General features: G+C 40.1%; 1 protein-coding gene across 3 annotated transcripts in view; it reads right to left on the bottom strand.

Annotated features, from left to right (window-relative positions):
- The window catches only part of myom3 (myomesin 3), a 60,706-nt gene that overhangs the window by 23,658 nt on the left and 17,402 nt on the right, over positions 1-19,646 (bottom strand). For all 3 annotated transcript variants that reach the window (XR_004332260.1, XM_032517414.1, XM_032517415.1), the window contains exons 6-14: positions 17,104-17,196; positions 16,604-16,692; positions 13,668-13,712; positions 10,831-10,971; positions 10,589-10,750; positions 6,577-6,718; positions 4,749-4,948; positions 3,217-3,270; positions 448-575 (exon numbers count right to left, since the gene is read on the bottom strand). Coding sequence is in view for 2 of the 3 variants with exons in the window: in XM_032517414.1 (XP_032373305.1) it covers positions 448-575; positions 3,217-3,270; positions 4,749-4,948; positions 6,577-6,718; positions 10,589-10,750; positions 10,831-10,971; positions 13,668-13,712; positions 16,604-16,692; positions 17,104-17,196 (1,054 nt within the window). In the remaining variant the exon portion in view is untranslated. The remainder of the gene's footprint in view (positions 1-447; positions 576-3,216; positions 3,271-4,748; positions 4,949-6,576; positions 6,719-10,588; positions 10,751-10,830; positions 10,972-13,667; positions 13,713-16,603; positions 16,693-17,103; positions 17,197-19,646) is intronic.

Genomic DNA, 19,646 nt, shown 5'->3' on the forward strand with positions numbered 1-19,646 from the left:
TTGTGTGTGTGTGTGTGTGTGTGTGTCTGTGTGTCTGTGTGTGCGCAGCAGTCAATGTATGGCTTCTTTTTATGGAGTATGATCTGCAACTGTGGATGTGTTGTTTACCGTACCAGCCAAAGAGACAGCTGTGTGTGTGTGTGTGTGTGTGTGTGTGTGTGTGTGTGTTTGTGCGTGCGTGCGTGGGTGTGTGTGTGTGTGTGATTACGCTCACATTTCAGATGGCAATGCTCCCTTAAAATCATTCCTTGAATAATCAACTTCCACCAAACTAAATTGGATTACTTATTTTAATTCAGTTTCAAGTTTCTCTGCAAGTTATCCTTTAGAAGGTAAGATGTTATGTTTAGGAGAGTTACAAAGGGTTAACTGTCGTCAACCAAACTCCCGGAGTTATTGTAATATGAACATTTGTGTGTCTATGTGTGCATGGGCGTAAAGACTGACCCGCTCCACGTAGAAGGTGAGCGGCTCCTTGCCTCTGGGTTCAGGCTCGGCCCAGCTCAGCACCACGTAGGTGTCGCTCACCTCGGAGGCGTGGACATTTGTGGGAGGGAAAGGAGCTTTGACCTGACCTTCAGAGCAAAGAGAGGAGGAGGAGGAAGAAAAATAGTTGCAGTAAGCTCAGTGAGAATGTAAATTACTGGTCTTCTGAGTCTTTTTTTATGCTCTTTTTGTTAAAATATTTGCATCAGGAAATGTAATGCTTTGTCTGGCGGATTTAAGTCACTTGCACAATGGGGTGAGATTTACCTTGCTCCCCCAAATTTCACCTCCATTCCTAATACATAAGTATACCGGATAACATACAGTCAAATTGTTTAAGTCAGCACACTTTCAATGATTCCCAAAGTGACTTAATTTTGATGGAAATGTTCAGATTTTGTTGAAAGTCCTCATATTTTGTTTCCGTCTCACTCTTTGGAAGTCTGGTCTCTTTGCCGTGAAGCCGTAAAAGGGCCCATGCTGATCTGGTAGAAGCATCGAGCCTTCGTGTGTGACAGTGTGTGTCTGTTTGTAGTTTTTATTGTACTACACTCTGCACTCAAGCACATTGTTTTGAAATCAATGTTGTGCTGATGTTTCATTTTAAGGGTGAGGTGGTTGGTCCCGCTCCATGTTCTGTGATGCCATGTCCAACTGCTACACTGCAGTGCCCTGCTTACGTCCTGCTACGTCCTGCTGTGCCTTGTAATGCCGCACAGCGTCCTGCTATGCCATGAACTACTAAAAAGAACTGCTACAAACTACTAATTTTTTCTATTTTTGTTATTGCCACTCTTCATTCTAACCCCAACCGGCCCGTCAGACACCGCCTACCAAGAGCCTGGGTCTGTCCGAGGTTTCTGCCTAAAAGGAAGTTTTTCCTCGCCACTGTCGCACTGTTGCTTGCTCTGGAGGAGACTACTAGAACTGTTGGGTCCTTGTAAATTCTGGAGTGTGGTCTATCTGTATAGTGTCTGGAGATAACTCTTGTTATGAATTGATACTATAAATAAAATTGAATTGAATTGAATTGAAATTGTTCACATCCACACTGGGTGAACATATACAACTCATATCCCTTTTTATTTTATGACAAAACAGCAGGAGAATAATCCTAAATATGCAACTTAAGAAACCCAGGAGATATTAGACTAATACTGTGTATTATTTTATATTATATTATATTATATTTAAAGGAATAGTTTGACATTTTTTCCTCGGAGTTGGATGAGAAAATCAATACCACTCTTATGTCTGTATGTGAAGTGTGAAGCTGGAGCCAGTTGGCAACTAGCTTAGGTTCGCATAAATAAATAGTTGCAGCAAGTAACTTCCACTTAAACCACAAAATGTCACTTTTACATTTCTTTTTATGTACTGGTTAACAATATGAACATGTGTTAAAAAGTTCAGGTAAGTGTTTTTAACTTCAGACAAAGCCAGGCCAGCAGCTTGCAGCCCAGTCTTCATGCTAAGCTAAGCTAACTGCCTCCTGGCTCCAGCTCCATACCTAATGACACAAGAGTGGAATTGGTCTTCTAACGTATCTATCGGAATTAAAGAAAAAAAGCATATTTGCATACTTGTTGTATGTCTTTAAGGCAGTAATTAACAAGCATAGCGTAACCAGGGGAGACGCCTGTGGATGTTTCATAGATTTTATTGACAGCAAACAATTTGCAACTAAATATGAAATTTAATGACATTATTTAGGCATATTTTTGTCCTATAAATGTTGGTTCTCTAAATATGTTATTTGCGTATGTTTCCCTTCATTGGGGGACTATTTACAAAAAGGGCGGCAGTTCTTTCACTGTTCTTGATGTACATGTGTACACCTCAGTTAAAAGTTGGAACTTTAACCTCATCAGTGTTTCTATTGTGGGTTGTGCAGAGTACAGAGTACATCAGTTATTCAGACTACACTAAGTGTGTGTATGGTTGGACACTACAGTGTACATGTGACTGGTGACTACACTACAATGGGCCTGTGAAAAAGCCTCAGCAACAGCAAAACTTTGCTTCACCTCTGCTGTAAAAGGTGTCAAAGAATCACAGATATAACCCCTATAAATGTTATATAATATTGTAGTGTGGATTAAGTCAAACAAAGCGTTTCAAAAGTGTGTAGGAAGTTATGTGTATTGCAATATCAGTCCAAGTTTAATGGAAGAATAATCTCACAATTTTGCTTAAATGTAACCTGAAAAAAAGCTGCCGACAAACCACATCCAATGCTTTGTCTCTTTCTTTCACACCTGCATAACTACGTTCTGCTACATTATGGAACAGGACAAAGGAAGTATGAATGCACTGTATTTGCTACATTTATTTTCTGGCTTTCTCCTCAAACACATCTTCCTCCTCATCTCCCTTTATCTCTGTCTATGAGTTACATTGCCAAGGTTATCAGCCCTCTTCACAGGCATTCGCACTACCTCGGGCCATTATGTGCATTTACCAGGACACCACCCGGGACTGTTCATTCTTTTCACTCTTGCAAATGGGGGAAATGTTCAATGCCTCAGCCATTCAATTACTGCAGCTCATTGTTAAATATAATATGAAGATGCATTAAGCCACAAGCCCGAGGCAACCTAAAGACGAGGAGATGGCACTATGTGTGCCAGTAAAATATAGATGATGTTTGAAATCAGGGTTGAAAATGTTATAATGGCATCTTTTTGTGACAGAAGTATGCATGGTGAAATAAAGATATTGCATTCTCACCTTCGAGTTCATCTTTTGTAATGGTGATCGTCCTTCCTCTGTCTACTTTGACCACTGGGGGGGGGGGGGGGGGGGGGGGGGGAGAAGAGAGAGAAGAGAAGAGAGAGAGAGAAAGAGGTGGAGTGAGAGATAGGTTGGGGAGGCAGAGGGAATAAAGACGGAAGTCATATCAGGGTAATGAAGTTATATGAGAGCCCATGATAACACTATTAGTGTTAATAGTAGAGGAGCATCCACTGGTAAAAGAGCCAGAGACACAAAGAGGTGAGAGAGAGAGAGAAACGGAGAGCAGGCTGGCGGCAAGTCAACCTTCTGTCTGTCCTTCATCTGTGTTTAATGATCCGCAACATTTGACCAGAGCCCATCTGTCCCCCCTATAACACACACACTCATCCCTCCTTTGTATATAATGTATTTAACAAAACCTAAAAGCCTTAAAAGTCATGTTTTAAGAAAGAAAGTTCCATTCCAGGATGCTATTAAGAAGCTGTCGCATTAACAGCTGCAAGAACCTTCTGGCTGTATGAAAGGATATCCACATCTACAGTACACACATCTGTTTTCTCTCGTGGTCCTGATGGCCTTTGCAGGTGTAAATACAGCAACTGACAGATAAGGTGAATAACCAGCAGGAATGACTCGCTGATACTGCGCTGATGCGCTTTGTAGCAGATGCAAACAAGTCACAAATTAAAGGAAACATCTACATAAATGAGTGGAGAAACATAACGAATCCCATACACAATAGGTCACTGAATGGTTAGATGAGTGTGACTCATGTGCTGATCTTTGCAGTCGCCAGATCTCAACGCAACTGAACACCTATGGAAGATTTTGGAGTGATATGTATAAATCTTTTGTAAGAATGTCCCTCCAGTAGATTAAAAGAGACGTGGAGAATCAAAGCCAAGGACCATTGAAAATGTTCTGGTGGCCCAATATCATCAGTGCTACATGGACCCATGTGGAGAATCAAATTGTGGGGATTAACAGCAGGCCACGCTGCACTTTTACTGCACCACATGTTTATTTATCTTCTCAGATGAGCTCACAAATGAATAGTTAAGTATGAGCATTAATAATATAGACTGCAACTGAACTTCATTATGAACAGGTGTCTTTTAATGTAACATTACTGCGGGGGATAGTTGTGTGATTGCTACTTAGTTCACTCACTTTGTATTAGGGAACTGGTAAAGTACAAGCTGGGGGACACAAGCTCAGCACGCCTCTGTTTTTAATAGCTTTTCTGATTGAAAAGCTTACTTGGTTACCAGATGATATTGCATACATTTTTCAAAAGTTCAAGATAAGCATATGAATTTATTAGTGGTTATAACAACATGGGGACAATCATATGTCCTGTGGTTTGGTTTTAAAACCACACATGAAGTTTGTCCGAACCAAACAGTCAGGTTTTGTTCTTTTTGCTTTAATTGTGTCACCAACTTGTGTTTTTCTAGCTGTCGTGTTGTAACATGTCACAGTCTTTTTTATATATAAATTCAACTGTCAGAGTGTGTAATGTCTACCCATGGTCCGGGTGTGTTCCAGGGGGTCTGCAGTGAGGACTGGCTCGGTAGCCTTGGAGGGACGCCCTGCTCCAGCCTGGTTAACAGCACGAACTCTGAACTGGTACAGAGTTCCTTCCTTTAGCCCACACACTGGGTAGTAGCACATTTTCTGAATATGCACATTGCAGCGCACCCACTTACCATGACCGAGGTCATATCTGAGAGAGAGAGAGAGAGAGAGAGAGAGTGATGGGAAAGAGAGAAAGAGAGAAAGAATTAGAGGTAAACAATGAAGAAATACATAATGTTTGAACAACTTAATGTGCAGTCTGCACCGAATGCAGTAAAAACAGATTTTAAAATGGAATGCGAGCTCAGATTATACAACATCGATAGCAAATTGTTGCCATTTGCAATAAACAAAGACAGAAAAGAGTGCAGTATTCTGACCATGAGGAGGTTGCTAGGGAACTGGGAGAAATCTTATATTTTCCTCCTCACCCAAAAACCAAAACCTTCAGGAGCATTTAACAACACTAATGCACTAATGAACAAGCTTTCTCTCTTTACACACACACACACACACACACACACACACACACACACACACACACACACACACACACACACACACACACACACACACACACACACACACACACACACACACAGGACCATCCTGATTGATTGGTGTTGGTAATAAGTGCAGCACCTGTTCTCCTGCGGGAGTCTTTGACTCTGCTGTCAACACAATGTCGAAGGCTGATGATTACCATGTATACAATCTATCTCATGTGAACTCTGCCAAATGGATACAACACCACTGCTGGCCGCCACCACCGCCATCTTTATCTTCATCTTTTATAGCACCAATCCAATTTCTGCAGCACCATGCAGAGCAAGATGAGGTTTAGCAGGATAGTCTGTAGGTCTATTGTTGACTTGTAACACAGAAAACGACTTAATACAAACAAAAATAAGAATTTCTCTGGCGATTCAATCAATGTGAATTTACTGTAGGAGATCTACTGAATATTTTTGGCAACGGAAAATAAAATGCAGTCAATAAACTTTCTATCAATACACCCATTTGTCAATCGGCACTTATTTTCACGAGTAATTAATTGTTTTAGCCATTTCTCTAGCAAAAATGCCATAAAATGTCTAGTTCCAGTTTCTCACCTTAAAAGGATATGCTGCTTTTCTCTGTCTAATTTGACAGCAAAGTATATCTTTGGCTTTTTGGCCAACTGATTGAACAAAATTATAATGTTTTTATTGTAAGCTTGGCAAATTTGAACTATTTTTTGACATTTTACACACCAAATGTTTAGTTGGATAATTGAGAAAATAAGATGAATTAATCATAAAACTAATCATAAGTATTCTATATTATTGTTGATTATTTGATTTGAGATTTGCCCTTTTTAAATAACATTTTTAATCTTCTCTGCTGATTTTATCCTTCGTCAATCATATTCCAGATGTTACAGAAGCTGGCACTGGTCTGTATTCACAAGTGTGGATGTAATGGCACGTTTGATACATATTCTGAGCTGCAATAAGCTTGATAATCAGACTTCATTACCAGAGAAGTGAAGAAGAGAAGTCCTTAAAATTCTCAGCAAATTGGAAGTTTGAACATTTACATGTCCTTGACAACTGGGCGAACTCTGTCTGAAGGTTGTGCAAACAGCTACTAAGTAGACCTTATGGTGTTAACTATTGTTTTCAAGTTCAAGCATGAATTAACAATCTCACCGTCATTTTATTTCACTTCACTCAAATTACTTGAATTTGAATTGCTGAAAAATCCAATGATATAAGCTGTTAGGCCAATCTTTACCTTTCCACATAATAACCCTCAACAGGTGAGGCTCCATCAGCACTAGGTGGCTGCCAAGTAAGGAAGACGTAGTCCTTGTTGATGTCAGACACCTGGACGGCCAGAGGAGAGGCGGGGCCTCCCACCACTGCAGCTGATGCATCTGCAGCATGATGAGGAGAGAATTGGTTAGAAGAGGGGAAAAAACTGAGGAAGATGGAGAGACTGGATCAATGGAAGAAATACTTTGGGCAGAAAATAAGCAAAAATGAGGCGTTAGACAGAAAGAAGAATATTAGTCTGAAGTTGATAGGGGGCAAAAAGGAAAGAGTAGCAGAGAGAAAAGTGATGAGAAATATGGAAGAGGGAAGAACAAAGTAGATTGAAAAATGAGCAGATGATAGGAAGGAAGTATTCAATGTATTCCAGCTCATCCAAATTATGTGGGCCAGAATGTGAAACGTTAAGGCTACGGCTGGAAGAAGTAACGTATTAACAGAATCAACATACTCTATAGAATCACAACCAGCTTATGTGATAAGACAGAAGGGAACGGAGAAAAAGAAATTAGGAAATTATGCTAAGCGAACTGAAGTGATCAGATGTGTTCCCAGACCTTATCTTCTGGCTGGGAATAGATGCTTCTTAAAAAAAGATTCAACATCAAGAACATCTCTTTCCTGTTTTTAAATTTGCATCGTGGTCCTCCCTTCCCTCCTGTTTCCTCCTTTCTCATTAGTCTTTGCTCTCCTGTAATGCCTATTTGTAATGCAAATATGATGAATGAAAGAAGGAGAAAACCCACAAGCAGGGAAGTTTGCTGATTCACTAATAAGTCCCTCCAGCTCTGGTAGAAAACCTATTTTAGATTATTTATTAGATTATTTTTGGGCTTTTAATTGACAGGATAGTTTGAAGACAAGAAAGGGGGAGAAAGACGGGGGGACGGCATGTGGCAATGGGGGCCCGGGTCAGATTTGCACCCGGGCCGCTGCCAAGGACTCAGTCTATATGGGGCATACATTCTACTGGGTAAGCTAGAGGTGGACCTGAAAAGCTTCTTAATAAGAAAGAGGGACCTGAGCTAAGATTTTAAAGGTGAATGATGAGATGAATCAAAAAAGATTCATCAGTGTTTGTTTGGACCGATACGTGTTAGTCTTTGATGTATAGTTGCTCACCAAGTTCATGAATGATTCAGTGTACATTATACTAGGACTGTGGCAGTTGAGGTGCAATGCATACATAAGCAAGCACTGGCATTACATTGAAAGATGCCAAACCTCCTTGCAGAGCTGCCCAGACACATTTCAAATGTTTGATGAGTCATGTGGGAGTTGTTCTCTGGGTTATTTGCATGCAGCAAACAATGTACGAGAGAAAATAGCAGTCTGTGAAGAATATATAGTTTCATTGAACAGAGTTAACAAGCCCTCTACAGCAGAACAGCTTGATTGATGGAACAAATTCACCGTAGGAATCATGCTAGCCTGCTGACAGGAAATGAAAGTAGCACAAAAATCTGGTGAATACAAATAGTGTTTTGAGTAAAGGTTTCAGTCAAAACACCATTTATCCAGCTTGGAACATGAAATGATGATTCCATTCTCCAGAAATATTGGTATTTTTGTATGCAAAGTTCTTGAGGTCTCTCCAAAGCATTTCTCAGGTTTTCAGAATGAAGTATATAATTTGAAACAAGGTTGGCATGTTGTTTAGAGACACCATTCACTATTTTTCTGATGTGATCTGGTGTGACAGCTATTTACATGTCTGCCCAAGAGCAGATATATACATTATAAAGGACACCATAAAAGTAGCAGTTTCACATTTTTATGGGGGTGTCTGTGATGACAAGACTCCAGAAAGTCAAAGATTACGGCCAAGAAATATTCTGTCACATAACCCCCCTGTACAACCACGACTTGTTTCTTTTAGCACTTTAACACAAACAAGATATAACATTGTTTATAATAATGTTTATTAGTGAGCTTTAGAGTGGCTCATGGGGGAATTTCTTTGGACAGAGCTAAGCTAGTTGTTCCCCTTGTTTTTAGTCTTTGTGCTAAGGTAAGCTAAACTAAACAAACTGACAGAGTGATATTAATCTTCTTAGCTAACTCTCAGCAAGAAATGAGATATGCATATTTCCCTAAATGGTGACAAAACAATCTCAACACAAGGTCCTTTTATTAGCCTATTCCAGGGCTATCAACCATCTCACAGTCTTCATGATGGCTCTGGAAAAAGCTAGTAAGTTGATCTTGTGTTAAGATTGTTTTGCCAGACTATTATTTGAAAGGTTTAGGATTGAACCATTATGCTCAACACCCTGAACATTCCTCATTTCCTGTTCCTTTGCATGTTTGTCACACTTAAGTGTTTCGGAATATCAAACAATAGTCAAGGACAACACAAGTAAAAACAAAATGAATTTGTAAATGAAGGTGTTTATATTAAAGGTGAAAAAAAATCTAAACCATCTGGCCCTGTGTGAAAAGTGATTGCCCCCTAAACCTAATAAAATGGTTGGGCCACCCTTAGCAGCAACAACTGCAACCAAGCGTTTGCGATAACGTGCAATGAGGCTTTTACAGCGTCTGGAGGAATTTTGGCCCACTCATCTTGCAGAATGTCCTAATTCAGTTACATTAGAGGGTTTTTGAGCATGAACGGCCTTTTTAAGGTCATACCACAACATCTCAATAAGATTCAGGTCAGGACTTGGCTAGGCCACTCCAAAGTCTTCATTTTGTTTTTCCTCAGCCATTTGGTGGTGGACTGCTGGTGTGTTTAAGATCATGTGCCCGCTGCAGAAACAAGTTCGTTCAGCTTGAGTACACAAACGGATGGTCGGACATTCTCCTTCAGGATCTCTTGGTAGACAGCAGAATTCATAGTTCCTTTTATCACGGCAGTCTTCCAGGTCCTGAAGCAGCAAAACAGCCCCAGACCATCACCTACCACCACCATATTTTACGTGTATAATGTTCTTCTTATGAAATGCAGTGTTCCTCTACGCCAGATATACTTGGACAAAAACCTTCCAAAGAGTTCCACTTTGTCTCATCGGTCCACAGAATGTTGTCCCAAAAGTCTTGGGATCATCAAGATGTGTTGTGGAGAAATTGAGACAAGCTGATGTTCTTTTTGTCAGCAGTGGTTTTCTCCTGGAACTCTGCCATGCAGGCCATTTTTGCCCAGTCTTTTCCTGATGTGGAGGCATGAACGCTGAACTCTAACTGAGGCAAGTGAGGCCTGCAGTTCTTGGACGTGTGTGGGGGTTTTGTGACCTCTTGGATGAGTCGTCGCTGCGCTCTTGGGGTAATTTGGGCGGCCGGCCACTCCTGGGAAGGTTCACCACTGTTCCATGTGCTTTGCCATTTGTGGATAAGGCTCTCACTGTGGTTCGCTGGATTCCCAAAGCTTGGAAATGGCTTTATAACCCTTTCCAGACTGATAGATCTCAATTACTTTCTTTCTCAATTGTTCCTGAATTTCTTGGGTCTCGGCATGATGTGTAGCTTTTAAGGATCTTCTGGTGGACCTTACTGGTCAAGCGGCTCCTATTTAAGTGATGCCTTGATTGTGAACAGGTGTGGCAATAATCAGGCCTGGGTGTGGCTAGAGAAATTGAACCAGGTGTGGACAACCACAGTTATAGTATGTTTTAACAAGGGGGGCAATACTTTTTCACACAGGGCCATGATGTTGGTTTGGATTTTTTCACCTTATAATAAACACCTCATTTACAAATTGCATTGTGTTTACTTGTGTTGTCCTGACTATTGTTTCAATTGGTTTGATGTTCCGAAACACTTAAGGTTGTGGACCAAAATGCACAGGAACAGGAAATGAGGAAGGGGGCAAACACTTTTTCACACCACTGTAATTACTACCAAAACATTTTATTAAATATCTTTTTATCTTTTTGTTATAATAATAAAACACTTTGATGTCTGAGAAACGATTGAATAATTAGACCTTTTAAAACTACATGATATAGGATTGTGCAGTACTTGTTGGTCCTCACCTTTGACGTAGACAAAAGCACTGTGTTCCTGGATATTATCCCAGGTCCTCAGTCGGGTAGTGTAAACACCTTCATGATCCTTTTGTGCATCCTTTAAAGTGATGGAGGACTTGTTGTTGAGTGTCTTAATCTCCAAAGTGCTAGACGGATGCAGCTGGATGCCTAGAGAATGAGAAAAATAACTGACAAACCTAAAGCACACATCTTAATTGTCAAAAAAGTGGCTCTTCAACAGTACTTACCATCTCTGAACCAGCTGACATCCTGCTGGAAGGGCAGCAGAGCTGAGGAGAAGGTACATTGCAGGGTGAGGCTGTCACCCTCCTTCACCCAAGTTGGGGGAAACGTGTGGCCAAACTGAGCTTCTTGCTCAAGCTTCAAGGCTAGGGGAGCAAAGATGGAGGAGGAGGTGAAGCAATTAGGAGGAAAAGAGAGATAAAGGGTAAGTAAGGATGATGATGTAGAAGTAGAAGAAAGACAGCATGAGTACATAAGAGGAAAACTGGCAGACAAATCAGTAAAAGAAAAGTAAAAAGCAGGGTTTTTAAAGAGAAATGAAAAGGAGAAAAGCCCTTTTCATCAATACACACACAGTCACTTTCCTTTCTGGTGCTGGGCAAAGATCAAATTGATGTTAAAAAAATAGGTCCAATCCAGATATAGCCTCAATGCAGCAAAAAAAGAAAAGAAAAAAGAAATTCCAGACAGTAATCATTTTGGGTGGATGTTGCACTAAAAAAATGCACTGACCTCCTTTTGGCCACTACAAGGGAAAGCAGCAAGACCCATTAAGAGGAGAGGAATCCCAAAGCAGAGGATGTGCTGAGGTAAGTTGCAGGCAGGAAGAAGTATGCTGATTCTGGATAAGAGATGAGAGCTGCTTCCATCATCTCTCCTGCTGTGTCACCAGACCTGGCTCTCATGTCTCTGTACCATTGTTTGTGTGCTATGACATCAGCCTTGCACTTTTCTCTGCAAGTTAGCTGTAACAAGCGCTTCCTTCCTCAGTTTCTCTCACTAGTGGCAGGGAGTGAAACTGAACCAAGCAACTTAAAGGGTCTTAATGAACTAAAAAGACCATCTTAGGCTGACACACATAGCCATAATAAACCAAAACCCTCTGCTTCATCCAAGAGTGAAATGAGAGAGAGGAGAGGGAGGAGAAGTGTCCCCGGCAACAGAAGACGCCATAAAAAGCTGAATATGTGACAATTATTTTTTAAAGTGAACGTCCTGACAAGTCATTCCTTCAGCTGCCATTCTCTTACTTATCAAAGCACTGAAGCAATACAATCTGGAAGTGAGAGATCTGTGTGCCACAAGGTCTTGTCCAATCCCATTCTCAGGGAGGCATCTGAGAGACTGTGACATGTTTTTTATATAATGATCTTGTTCTGCTTAGCAGCCCAGGAATGTGCATATAGCATCATCAAAAACACACCGCTTTGATCTTTGTTTCACATCACTCAAACCTGCCCTCAGTGTAATGATGATTATGATAAATTCACCGCAGTTGCGCTTTTGTTTATTGAGTGATTCATGTTGTAAAATATGATGTGCTTCATATGATCAAGTATCAGTTACCTAAAAATGGCAGCGTGCAATTCTTCAGCACATTCACGAAGCAAGGAGGCCCCACGGACATTACATGGTGATGAAGGTTCATTAAAAATGATTGCTTCTTAATTTTTTGATCGTGGGAAGACTGTATTGCATTGTATTGCACCTAAATATTACAATTTATATTTTGCAAAACAGTTAACAATAGAATAAAAAAGACATCCCTGCATAAGGAAAGATGACTTGCATCTGTATTGGTCCCTATGTGTGTACTGTTGGTTGACTTTACTTTGGCAGTTCTTTCGGCTCTTCAAAATTCTTTAATTCTTAGCTCATTAAATTCATTGTAAAACAAAAGTGGAAGGGATAGGTCTTTCTCTTAAGTAATTCCATAATTTGCTTTTTTAAATCTTGTCTACAGTCTACCAATGAGTCAAGGCAAAATATAAGAGTAATAGAATTAATTTTATTTTAAGGGAACATGACCAAGTATCTTTGTCCATCTGTACTTTCTTGTAGGGTGCTTCACAAACAAATGTCACTGCTGATGGGTGGGAACTTTTAATGTGACACAGGAAGACACAGCTTTGCAAAGGAGTCCAAAAGGGCAAGCAACACAAGTGGTCAAAAAAAGCAGACAACAGTTAAACATATTCGTACAGGAATTCAATTACGTAAGCTACAACTGGCTGAGAAAATGAGACAACGAACACAATTGGGACCACGGTTAAAAGGAGAACTACTTGGTTAAGACATCGTGGTCATGAACAAAATAAATAATTGTTGGAAGGAAACATTGCTGACCAATCCTCAACCCTGATCTCCTGCCCGAGAGATTTAGTGACACTAAAACATGGTCATGCTTCTGACTTGCTTCTGATAAACAAACGTCATAATTCGCATTGCAACAAGAGACCCTTTTTAGGTAAACACATTTTTGTAGGTATGTGAACAACAGCCCATGTTGTTGTTTTTCTAGTTGTGGTCTCCCCATTCTTGGCAAAATACCATCATAGCACTCATTTGCATGCCTGATCAGATACTGAGCACTTAACAGGCTGAAAATGTCATGCTCCCCACACATAGTGCAGACTAATCTAGGCCAAAGAGTGCCACGGCCAATATGAGACGCTCCACAGCTTGGAGCAAAACGAAGTAAATCCCCTGCTGTCCCTGAAATGAAATATACATGACTGTCGTTTTTGCTCAACTGGAAGCAAGTCTTTTTATCCCTGCAGCAACTATCCCACAAATAGTCTTACTTACATCCAAGGACACGCACACCCACACAGAAACAGAAACTCCTATGACAAACAAACATTGTCTGTGCGCAGCTCCATTTCAGTGCATCAATATCTTTTTTTATGAGGTGCAGCACGGACAGCAGAGCAGAGAGCTGTGGCACAGTCTTCAAAGCTAACCCAGCCCTCCCTCGTTTACTGGTGGAGGGAAGAACTTCAAAGGGTGGCAGAGAAAATGAAAGGGGACACTTTTCATTAAGCCCTAGTTTGAAACTTACCGGGGGTCTGTGAGTGCTCTGAACCAGCCACGACTCCTTGATATGCTGAATCGCACGGTGGCAGAGCAGGAGAGATTGGAGGAAGGCAGGAAGGGTCAGAGGCGGAGACAGAAAAAGAAAGACAGATGTGAGATAGAGAAACACAGCGGACAAATCAAACCTGGCAAATTGTCACATCTAATATTCCCTTTAACCTATTTTTAACAACCGAAGAAAGCGTGTGAATTATAGATGACAAGCAGATTTCTGGAATTGCATCATTAAAGCCCTGACCATCTAATTGATCTACAACATTGGGGAACTTTACTGCCAGGCACCTTTTAAGACTGGGTGGGTCCGTTAAAAGGTGCAAAGAAAAATCATTATTGTGAATGTCTCTGTCACAATGTTGAAAGGCCAGAATACCCACTGTAGATGTTGGCCTATTAGTCACCAATACACCCACTGTCCTCATTATAATTCATAATGCATGAGATCTGTTTTTCTCACCGTTTTAGTCTGGTGCTGATTCTTTTGCAAAAAAATCTAAATTATATGGAAGCTAGGATAATGGGGATTGAAAACTACATTATAAAATCATTCCCTTGGGGCTTTCTTGAAAAAGAATGAAAAAATATATGACTGGAGGCTCGAGCAATGAGAAGATTGGAGATATTAGAATGGAGATACAGATATGTGGTCACATTTGGCCAAGCAGGTGGCGTCGGCATTAATTTATGTGTGTCCCCCTGCAAAATAAAGGAACATTTCATTGTTTTATAGGCCGATTTGTGGGGCAAATGTAATGCAATTTTGATATTTAAAATTTAAAAATCGGATGATAATATACCACCCAATTTTCACATTTCAGCCAATAACATAACATATTCATGATAATTAAATTTGATTATGAGATTTGGGAGCTGTGACCATATGTAATGAAGAGCAGGACATTTTACAAGTGAAAAAGAAACTTTTCAGGGCCCTCTAGTGGACAAACATCACATTTCTAAATTACCTAAATCTAACATCTTTGGCATTTCTACTCAAATTTTTTTACTCATTGGCAGGCAGACATATATAATGTTAGTATATTTGGCCAATTTATCAGATGAGATCTATCATGAGTCTTGGCCTTTGAGTTGCAGTCAACGACGTTCAACGTCTCATAGGAGCTGCAGTTGTTGAAGAGTAACAAAATAACCGTTTTCCCAAGTACAGTAGCTAACCTATTTGGAGAGATGGTTAACAGATTCTGGCCCCTCTCCTCCTTGACAGCCTAAACATAGGCGCACTACGTTACATCTGGTATGCAACAGCATCACTGCACTCTCTTTTTGATTTTACATGATTCATGTTTTATTTCATTAAAGTGTAGTACTTGACAAAGCTATGGGCGGGGTTTTGGATAAGTGGATACTAGCACTTCGCTACGCTGCCAACGTTAATTTCAATGAAGTAGCTAAGCTAGCCAAATTCAAAAATGTAAATTTCGTAAGTATGTCGTTACTCTAGCAGTAGGAAGGCCAGACGTTGAAGCACGTGGGAACAATTCGGCACAATTGGAGTGCAAAATGGAAGGAAAACTGGAGTTTCTGGCCACAAAATTAGCAGCTAATTAGCTAATGTTGGACAGGTACTGTTGTCCCCCCCCAGTCGCTTGTACCGCCAGTGTATGTTACATGCTAATGAACCTTTAAATATTATGCAGCATTGCCTAGACTGTTTATCCAAAAGTTAATAGCGCTCATATGCGATGTTATCGGGACAAAGACTGACTGCAAGATACTGTCAAGACATAGCTAAGCTGCATTTTGTATGTACGGTTTTAACTCAACAAACCAGGAGCCACGCTTCACAAACAGATGGCCTAACGTTATCTGCTGAGAGACTCCAGCAGAAATCACAGGTGGATATCCTGAGACGGTTCAAATCCAACACTGGCTGACTTCAACTAATAGTGAGTAACGAAACGTTACGCTTTATTTATTTACTGTTAAACGAATCTGTTGTTTGTAATATCGCTGCATCTCTCCGTTTTTAGATGCATGTCAGCATTTGTTGCTGCCATGTCGTTGAGTTGTTGATGACACAGGCCTAACGTGTGTGTTTTGCTCTGTGCCAAGTTGCTGGTTCATGGGCTGGTGTATTCGTTTCGCTTTGGTTTTTCCTTCATGTACAACTTTCCCTATGTCTTTAAACCTTGTTGATCTGTTTTTTATGTATCATATAAAATGCAATGTTAATGTAGCATGTATAAAACAGAATGTAGGCATATAGGTTATAAATAACTCCCAGCTAACAATTTGTGGTTCCCAGAACGTTCGTAAAATACAGTATGTAATGTGTTCTGGCAGCTTATTTTCCATTCAAAGTAAGGAACAGATAACATACGATTTGATTTTGTGGATGCAACATTATATTATTATTGTGTACAACATGACTATGATTTATTGTCTGTTGTTGCTTGAACATCTCTCAAGCATGTACAACAGTCCCCTTTAAAGTCTTTATTGATATTCAAAGGGGAAGTTAAGTGCGTGTGCGTGTGCGTGTGCGTGTGCGCGTGCGCGCGCGCGCGCGCGCGCGTGTGTGTGTGTGTGTGTGTGTGTGTGTGTGTGTGTGTGTGTGTGTGTGTGTGTGTGTGTGTGTGTGTTGAATGGACCAGTTGTACCAAATACCGTTGATGATGCAGACCAGTGTATGTTTTCGAAGAGAGGAAAGGTGTGTGGACCAAGTTTGAATGGTGTAAATTCTCTTTGGACTGGTTATTCAGCCTTTAATCTTACAACTGCTGCTTCTTAGAGGATTTAACGGATATCCTACTTCAGTGACCTGTAACCATTTTAAAGCCTGCAACTGAACTCTCAGAAGCCATTTTATTGTAACCCATCTTTGTATTATCTGTAATAGTTTTCCAACAAGGTGTAGTTAATATGAAACAGGAAATTACTCACAGTTCACCAGAAGTGTTCCAAATGTCATAGCTTCCCCCAGGGGACTCTTGGCTACCACTTTATACTCGCCAGCATCATCAGGAGAGCACCTAAAGGATATGGAAATGTATTTGTCTGGGGCTGAAAATGTATCTGTAGTGTTACAAATATGTGCTTTAATGGCACATTTTTAGCAGTAGCATACTTTATTAAATTGTGATGGCTAATAATTTATACAGCATAAATTCAGCAAATACAGCATAAAGAAAGATGTGGTGCCATACCATCAGACCACTCAACTAAATTAACTGTTCATTCTTACGTAATTGAGCAGACTTACAAATCAGCACCAGCATTAATTTCTCAGTTAAAAAGCTACGTTTTATCTAATTTTGTAAATCAATGGCCAGGTTTTGCTATCCACACATGCCCCACCTTACTCACCCATGCCTCACACTCATACCACAGTTTTCTGCATGGAGATTTTCAGCGTTAATTAGGGATTTAAGCAAGTGACCTACCGTCTGATCTCCAGAGAGTTTAGACCAAATTTTTGTTTAAGGCTGTAATTCCATGGTTGGTCAGACAATCTCAGTGGCACATCATCCTTATACCTGAGGAAAGGAAGGTAGAAATAAATCTAAGTGGGTTTTAAAGTTTTTATTTTTATTTTTTATATTAAAGAAAAAAATGAACAATGGGCTAGATCAAGGTCAAAGTTTATTTATATAGCACATTTACAAACGGTCACTACTGCCCCAAAGTGCTGTACAAATACAGATAACAGCATAAGATAAAAAGCATAATAAATAGCCTAACAGAATATGCCAATAAAGACAACAGATAAAAATGTTACTCAAGGCAATAACAACAATAACATGTCACAGCTCAGCTTATGTTAAAAGCCAGTGCAAGAAGATGAGTTTTTAAAAGTGATTTAAAACTCTCAATAGAGGTAGCTGCTCTAATGTTAAGAGGAAGAGAGTACCAGAGATTAGGACCTGCCGCGGAAAAAGCTGGTCAGCGGACCTAAGTGCTCTGACTGGAGTGTGCCAAATCAAATAGATATGATGGTGCCAGCCCATTAAGAGATTTAAAAACAAACAATAAGATCTTAAAATGGATTCTAAAAACAACAGGCAGCCAGTGGAGAGACGACATTACAGGGGTGATGTGGTCACTGCGCCTTTTTCCTGTCAGCAGGCGTGCAGCCACATTCTGATCTAATTGTAATTGGCGAACTGAAGACTGATCAAGGCCATAGTACAATGAGTTACAGTAGTCCAGGCGATTTGTGATCAGGGCATGCGCAACTTTTTCCAGTTGGCTATGGAGCAGGTAAGGCTTGACCATCCCAAGAAGTCAGAGCTGAAAGAAGCTTGTTTTTACAACTGAGCTAATTTGTTTGAGTTTAAAAGAACTGTCAATAAAAACACCAAGACTTTTTACAAATGGGCAGCAGTTTGAGGATATTGGGCCAAGAACACTGTTAAAATCAGACATTGGGCTCCCCAAAAATTACAAATTCATTTTTTGTTATTTAAGGTTAAAAAATTCAGTGACATCCAGTCTTTTACTTTATGTAGGCATTTTCTCAGTGCTTCTACTGAGTTTGTTTTGGTATTCTAAGGTAGGTAAATTTGGACGTCATCTGCAAAGCAGTGAAAGGAAATGTTGTATTTTAGGAAGATTAATCCCAGGGACAGCATGTACAGCGAGAACAAGACTGGGCCTTGAGGCAACCTGCTGTCGATCAGGGCTTTATTTGAGTTAAAAAGCCCGAGGTTTACAGAAAATGACCTATCTGTCAGGATATGACTGAAGCCACTTGCCTGGACAGGACTCGAGTCTTGACAATGAAATCCTGTGGTCAACCGTATCGAACGCTGCAGTCAAATCTAAAAGCACCAGCACAGTAGAGCTACCAGAATCATAAATTAAAAAAGATCATTTAAAAACTTTTAAAAGAGCAGTTTCTGTACTGTGACAAGATTTAAAACCAGACTGGAACTTTTCAAAGATGTTGTTAGCGTTAAGGTGCAACTGAAGTTGGGCATATACCACTTTTTCTAGAACTTTAGATAAAAAAAAGTTAGCTTAGAAACTGGCCTGTAGTTAGACAAAGCAGAGGGGTCCAAATTGTGCTTTTTCAAGAAGGGTTGTTCAATGGCTGCTTTTTAAAAGCAGCTGGAACACACCCAGTTGAAAGACGGTTTATGATCATGCCCGCTGATTACTTAATGCACGTCTTTCACTAATCAAATGTTAGTTTAATCACAGCCAGAGGGGCCCCTCTGATCTCTCATTCTGTCTTGTGCTGGGCACTGTTGAAGGCAGCTCATAGGGCTCGATGGACCCCACGTGGGAAGGTGAAACCCACGAGCTTCAGGTTATCTGGATCTCAGCTAATTTTAATGAATATTGAGCACACTCCGTTAATTCATCAGCTAGTCTAACAGCAGCTCAAGTATCAAGGTCGACAGGTTGGCACGTTGTCTGAATTAACACAGGTAATTTCATATTAATTCAGAGGGTGATATTCAAGTCAGGGTTCAGAACTGTAATGTCATGACTTTAAGTCTATCTTTGTATACAATCATTTGCATACAGGTGTATAACCTAACCTACTTACCTCTCACTCTATATAGCCTACGCCTAATGATTGCATGACAAATCCAACAGTGTTTCGCTGTGTTATGGATGAGTCATTAATTAATGATGCAATGCAGCTACTGCAACTAAGGACTATTTTATTGTTTTTCAATAAAGCAATTTAACTTGTCTGTATAAAAGGTCAGAAAATGGAGACATAAAGTAAAATACAATGCCTTATAACCAAAAGTGTCATTTTTTGTTTGATTTGTCTGACAGTCCAAAACCCAAATGTGTAATTTGCAGTGATATCAAAAAGAAAAGCAGCAAACAATCAGAAGCAACAAGTGATGAATGACTTAATTTGTGATCCATCAAAATTGTTGTCAATTACATTTTTGTTGTTTGACTGATCAAACAATGTGTTAAAGTAAGACGTGTGCACTTTATTGTACACCTTAAGGCTGATTTA

This window comes from Etheostoma spectabile, chromosome 6 (assembly GCF_008692095.1).
Source record: "Etheostoma spectabile isolate EspeVRDwgs_2016 chromosome 6, UIUC_Espe_1.0, whole genome shotgun sequence".
Taxonomy (NCBI): domain Eukaryota; kingdom Metazoa; phylum Chordata; class Actinopteri; order Perciformes; family Percidae; genus Etheostoma; species Etheostoma spectabile.